Here is a 6,877-nt window from a genome sequence, read left to right as displayed (position 1 = left end):
AGAAAATAAAAATGGCTACTCGCGCCGTTTTTTTTCCAATTCATTTATTAATTATGAGTTGAGGAGACATTTTTTTGTATAGTCTATCGAAGTAAATGATTTAGGTAGTTATTTATTACTTAATAATTAGTTCTGTTGAGACTTAAGTACTATTTTCATTTTTAAATGTCAAAACATTAACTATTTGTTATTTTTTAAACTGTAGAAAATATTAGGCTTTGACTACCGGTAATTAATTTAAATTAAATTCTCGTTTACTTATGGGCATGGACTGTATTTATGTGTTATTTGAATCCTGTGTCTGTGTGTGCAGTCCCTGATATCGTTTATATGAAAAAAGTTATTTTTGTTTCAAATCAACCCGGTTTATCAGGTCCATCTGAATTTTCTCAACTACCAACAAACCAACCACGTCTATCAGGTCCACCTGGACTTTCCCAAGGAAGAGGACCGAGAGCAATACATTCTACACGACCACAGCAAACGCCAGTTACCATGCAACGTCCACCTCGTCGGGTACTACCACGAGCTCGTGGCGCCCCACAGGTAATGGCCCCTAGGCCACATGGGCCAAGACCGGTGGTTTCTAGTGAAAACCCTATAGTTCCTAAACAAGATCCAAAAGCAGGAGTAAGATTACTATTGAAATTGTATACATGTATTAAGTATTAATATGCTGTTTTATTAAGGTGCAACAAGTTGAAGAAGGACTTAGACATTTGACTACAGGTAATATACATATAATTTATCACAAATCTATATAAGGCATATTAATATATTCTAAATGATAATATCAACTTATCTTGTCTTAATAATTTCAAATAAATTCAAGTTCATGTTAAATTTGATGGAAATACTTAACACTATCTAAGTTGCTCTTATTATATTATTTTTATTTTATTTTATTTTTATTAAAACTTCTCACTAGGAGGAGATGTACCACAAGTACGGATTGGCAGAGGAGCCGTAAGAGGTCGAAGGCAAATCGATGTTGAACATTACAGGACACCAAGACCACAATCTTCTTTGGGAACAATTGGAAAACAGGGTAAGGCATAGTTTAAATACTAAACATTTTTTTTAACTATTCAGATTATCTGTGATCAGATTATTCACTAAAAACATTAATGACATCTATTTGGGAAATGCGATTTAATGTGATAACTTGATATATTTACTAGCATTGTTATATAAATATTATAATATTGGAAAAATTGATTGTGGTGTTTACATTTAATTTACCATATTAGTAAAATGTTAAACCATATTATGTATGTAATATATTAGTACCATTTGTTGTTATTATGTGTTACTGTATGTTAAAATTTTCCTTAGGAAATTCTGGACAGACAGTAAAATTGTTGGCAAATTATTTTCCAATAACCTCATATACAAATTGGTGTTTGTACCAATATAGAGTTGACTTCAATCCTGACGAGGATAGAATTAGTACTAAAAGAGGGTTATTAAGTCAGCACCGAGAACGTTTAGGAGGATATTTATTTGATGGAACAATGTTGTTTTCTGGAAGCCGATTTGATCCACCTGTAAGTATTGTTGAAATTATTGATTATTGCAATGGTATTTGATTATGAAAAATAATTGTTTTGGTGGAATTTGTTAGGTCACTATTTGTTTGCTAAATGTTTAGTGATTGTCTATGCAACTAGGTATTAAAATATTATAAATTAATTTTGGTTTAGGTTTTTGAACTTACATCAACACGCCGATCTGATGATCAAATTGTAGTAATTAAAGTAAAATTCACAAATGTAATAGAGACCGGTGATTATGCTAACATTCAAGTTTTTAACTTACTCTTGCGTAGTTGTCTTCGTCATCTCAACCTAACAATGGTTGGAAGGAACTTTTATGATCCAGTAGCCAAAGTAAATTTGTAATTCCATAAGTATTATATTTGTTATTTTTCTGACCACTTTTAATTGATTTTAGATTGATATGGCTCAATATAAGCTTCAACTTTGGCCAGGTTATGAAACCACAATTGGCAGGTATGAAGATAACATTATGTTATGCGCTGAAATTTCAACAAAAGTCATGCGTCAAGAGACAGTATTGGACTTTTTAAATGAGTGTGCTGCTGATAGAAATAGAAATAAAAATTGGATGGTGAGTTTATTACTTAATTATGATTTTGTAGGATTTCGGTGAAATTAACCTTAAATAAATAATTAAATGACTAATATATTCTATTATTTAGATAAACTTTATAAGTGGGGTTGTTGGTACCACGGTGATGACAAAATACAACAACGAAACATACAGAATTGATGACATAGATGAAAATTCTGACCCTACATCTGAATTCAAAAAAAAAGATGGATCTAAAATGACATACATTCAATATTACAAAGAAGTACATATCTTCTGATGAATTTAATTATTTTAGACCTAAATTAACATAATTATTACTGTTTTAGAAATGGAATTTGACCATTCGTACTGCCAGGCAACCAATGTTGATTTCAAAAAAAAAGAGATCCATACGACGATTTGGGGAAGAAGATACATTGGTATATCTTGTTCCAGAATTATGTCTTATGACTGGTATAACTGATACCATGAGGTAATCGAACTAAAATTTACTTAATTTGTATTAATTAATATACAAACTATCCTGTTTTAAATTATAGAAAAAATTTCACACTTATGAAAGATATGTCCATACATACCCAAGTAAATCCTAAAGAACGCATGGAACGACTAACAAATTTTGCAAATCGCCTTCTTAAAACACCAGACGTAATTTATTTTCATTACTTTATGCCGTAGTTTATATCGATTCTTTGAGATTTTTAACTATCAATCTTTTTGTAAATTTTTTGAATTTAACACTATTGCATTATTATTTAGTCTGTAGATGAATTGAAAAGATGGAATTTGACTTTAAGTAATAATCTTGTTGAACTAACTGGTCGTACTTTACAACCGGAACCAATTCAAAGTCGTTCTAGAGGGTATAATGGTGGTGAAGAAGCAGATTGGACAAAACATTTACGCTCTTTACCAATGTTCACTTCCGCGATTTTGAAGCATTGGGTCATTTTAGCTCCACAGGACTGTTGTCGAGAAGTTGATTTATTTGCTCAGACTCTAGCAAAGGCTGCACAAGGGATGCGTTTTACACTACCTAAGCCTACTATGTAAGTTTCCTATGTAAGTTTTCTACTGTATATTCATAAACACAAGTATAATTTTAGAGTCCCAATGAATGATGGAAGATCAAATACATTTTTAATCCATTTGGAACAAGTGATAAATGAATCTAATCCGGCATTTATATTATGTGTTATTCCATCGGCACGTGGTGATATTTATAGTTTGATCAAGCGGAAGTTATGTATTGATAGAGCAGGTAATTTCTGAATTTTTTATTTCATTTTTTATTTATTTAATCATTTATTTAACATTGATTTTTAGTACCATCCCAAGTAGTACTGTTTAAAAATGTGCAAAAAAACAATATGTCAGTATGTACAAAAATTGCTATTCAAATAAACTGTAAACTTGGTGGTGCTCCTTGGCTAGTTACCATTCCTAAAAAGGTAATTATATCATGTATTCAATTCAACTTTATTTGCTTACCTAAATCATTTTTCAGGGGATGATGATAGTTGGTTTTGATGTATGTCATGATAGCCAACGGAAAAATATATCATTCGGAGCTTTAGTATCAACCATGAATGACTCTCATACAAGTTACTTCAGTTGTGTTGAACCTCATGAAAGTGGAGAAGAACTTTCAGTTCATTTTGCTACTGGCATAACTAGTAAGTACTTACAAATAAGATAATATCAATAACCTAAATTTTTGTAAACTTTTCCAACTTCTTTACAATTAACCAATTACTGACTAATCATTGAAGTTCTTAGAAAATTTGCCTTTGATAGTTATAAGTTAAGAAATAATACAATATAAATGATATACACATACGATTAAAATATGAGAAATATAGATAAACTACAATTTGAAATCCTAATGCAATAAATGTCAATTAATCTCTTTCAAACGCCCTAAAATGTTAAACAATAGTGTTACCCAACCTTTTTACTAGAGATGTTCTGGGTAGTAAATCTGGCATTAAACCGGGTGTCGAGTATTGGCCGAGTAAAATTTATAGTACTTACCGGGTATCAAGTATAGGCCAAGTAGAAATGTGAATACAAAATGGGTATAATACTACTATCAAAATATCAACTATCAACTATATGTTTATATAGTTTATATTTTTGTAATTCGTAGAAGAAAAACATGATTTGTTTATAATCAATTGGCTATCTGTTATTCCCATGTATATTCCTAGTTATGTACCACGATAAATTATAGTTTATTACCCTAGAATTTTAGATTTTTCCCGTTATATTAATTATAGGTATGTATATATTTATAAATATACTATCAGCGTTTGCCATTGGATATAAGTCGAGTAAAAATGTATTATTTCGCTAGGTACCGAGTAAGGGCCAGGTAAAAATGTAGGTATTACGCCGGGTACCGAGTAAGAGCCGAGTCTTTAATATGATAGCGAGTACCCGGCCATCAAGTAATTGCCTGGTACCTGGTACATCTCAACTTTTCACCACTAGAGTATTTGGAAACTTTTAATAAATGGTTTTCAACCACTGTAATCTTAGTAAAAAGTAAATTTTTTCCTTAAAACAAGGATAACATAACTAAATTTAGCCCTTCTATTTGAAACAATTAGAAGTTGAATAATCACATAATTTTGTTTATTAAACCACAATTTACTATGTAATTAATGTTGAATTGTGAAAATAATATTATAATCTGTGTAGATATAAAAACAAAATACTTATAAAAATTGATTTTTCAGAGGCCTTGGCCAAGTATAGAGCTAAAAATGGATCCTTACCTACTTCTATTATTGTATACAGAGATGGTGTTGGGGAAGGCCAAATATCGCATGTGCATAAGACTGAAGTTAAACTCTTACAGGTATATTATATTAGTAAGGCATAAATATTTTAGATTTCATATTGTAATACATTTTTTTTTAGACTGCTTGTGTACAAGCTTATGGACCCATATCTGTTCCATTTGCATTTGTTATAGTTACCAAACGTATTAGTGCAAGATTTTTTGCTCCTACCAATATAGGCCCTGAAAATCCTCGACCCGGTACAATTGTTGATACTGTGGTTACAGACCCAACCAAGTGAGCTAGCTCATCGATTATTTTACTTGAACGAACATTTTACAATAGAATAAAAACAACTTAATAATGTTGTATTAGTATTTCATATAATATTACTTGTATTTAATGCGTCATTATTAATTTCAGGTACGATTTCTTTTTAGTTTCACAACATGTAAGGCAGGGTACTGTCACTCCTACACATTACGAAGTGATAGAAGATACCCTTAGACTTCCTCCAGATATAATGCAAAGACTTACATTCAAGTTGACTCACATGTATTATAATTGGTCGGTTAGTATCCTTTGCAAACTTATTTATTTTACCCATCTAATGATTTTAACCTCACTTGTAGGGTACTGTGCGGGTTCCTGCTCCATGTCAATTAGCACATAAATTGGCTTTCCTTACCGGACAGACCCTCAGACGTTCTCCTCACACTGCATTGGACGAGCTGTTATACTTTTTATAATCATGTATTCATTTGATCATAGTTCTTAGTTACAACTCTTATTACCTACTTCTTAATGAAATAATAATTAAATATTTTTATTCTATTGATCTTTTAATAATGTTTACCATAGAATACGGTTTTCTTTTTTTTTTTAAGGTTTTAATAACTTATGTAACTCTAACATATAACAATTACATTTTAATTTCTCGAAAAAAATTCAAATGTTCACTATTGTTATTTTTTTACATTATTGAATGAATAAAGTTATCTTAAGTTTACTTTTATTTTAAATATTAATGATTTAACCTTCAATTTCTGTAGTGAAAACTTTTGATTTCTGTTTCACACTTTGTTTCTAGTTTCAATTAGAATAGATGCTTAGTAAAATACAGAGAACCATTTATTACAAGACATCTGTATAAAGCATAGATATGCTTGGCAATATTGAACATTTAAAACGCTGCCTAAGTATTAAGACAGTTGAACAACAATGTAGTTCTGGCATTTGCGCCTCCTTGAACAGTATATGTTTTTAATTCTGGTAAACAAGAGTATAACCGCTGGTTGGTTTCTATGTTTCTTGGGCTTGGTTTAGACTTCTGAATATGTGTGAATATTATATAGATAAGTCGAGTGTCATTCCTATGTTGTTTTATGACACCTATACTCTGGTATACTCAGGTTCCGTAAATCCTTTAATTGGGACTGGTTTCATTAAGGCAGGGGGTCAAGTGGTATTGAACAAATTGTGTTGCGACGGTTCTCTTGATGAATAATAATTGGTGTAATATTATATTATGTGTGCATTTATAGCATCAATTGTTACGAGCTATTTGAAACTATATTAAATTATTATTAAAAGTTAATTTAGAGAATTCTGATTTTTGTTTGGTTCGTTTTACAAGTGCGTAACGTACTAAATTTACGCAGATCATGATTAGAGTACCGTACCTATTATGGACCTTGATGGTAGGAACAATGTGTGTATGAGGTCTTTTTTTAGGATAGTTCAGTTTTTTAGTGAATTATGGGTTTTTACTAATTTTGTCTATATTGTACATTCATACACAGATAATGTTAGTATCAAGTTTCATAATAGTTGGATCTACTCAATTTTTAAACTAACGGAGCTTAATGTAATCCGCTGATCTTAACTTTGCTATGCTACACACTTGTAAGACCGAGACAACAAATAGCCTTGTAGCAACCTCTTGAATGAAAATAAGATTGAAATAGTAAAGACAG

General features: G+C 30.8%; 1 protein-coding gene across 1 annotated transcript; it reads left to right on the top strand.

Annotated features, from left to right (window-relative positions):
* The first annotated feature begins 379 nt into the window (after window positions 1–379).
* On the top strand, window positions 380–5,787 carry LOC132934877 (piwi-like protein Siwi). Its single transcript, XM_061001268.1, has 17 exons — window positions 380–630; window positions 690–729; window positions 929–1,048; window positions 1,336–1,547; window positions 1,704–1,889; window positions 1,954–2,130; window positions 2,222–2,377; window positions 2,442–2,587; window positions 2,655–2,763; window positions 2,875–3,164; window positions 3,222–3,376; window positions 3,442–3,566; window positions 3,623–3,791; window positions 4,857–4,978; window positions 5,041–5,198; window positions 5,325–5,472; window positions 5,534–5,787. Exons 1-17 carry the CDS (start codon window positions 496–498, stop codon window positions 5,648–5,650), a joined length of 2,565 nt encoding a protein of 854 aa, XP_060857251.1. The 5' UTR covers window positions 380–495; the 3' UTR covers window positions 5,651–5,787.
* The last annotated feature ends 1,090 nt before the right edge of the window (window positions 5,788–6,877 follow it).

Source organism: Metopolophium dirhodum, chromosome 1 (genome assembly GCF_019925205.1).
Source record: "Metopolophium dirhodum isolate CAU chromosome 1, ASM1992520v1, whole genome shotgun sequence".
NCBI lineage: Eukaryota > Metazoa > Arthropoda > Insecta > Hemiptera > Aphididae > Metopolophium > Metopolophium dirhodum.
Note: the sequence above shows the minus strand (reverse complement) of the source record. Positions and strands in the feature narration are given on the sequence as shown.

What these genes read in the sequence shown, in the direction of transcription:
- LOC132934877 (XM_061001268.1), top strand. Translation starts at nt 496, where the DNA reads ATGCAACGTCCACCTCGTCGGGTACTACCACGAGCTCGTGGCGCCCCA. An exon ending in ACTTAGACATTTGACTACAG is followed by an intron (nt 730 to 928) that starts GTAATATACATA and finishes ACTTCTCACTAG; the next exon opens with GAGGAGATGTACCACAAGTA. An exon ending in GCCTTCTTAAAACACCAGAC is followed by an intron (nt 2,764 to 2,874) that starts GTAATTTATTTT and finishes ATTATTATTTAG; the next exon opens with TCTGTAGATGAATTGAAAAG.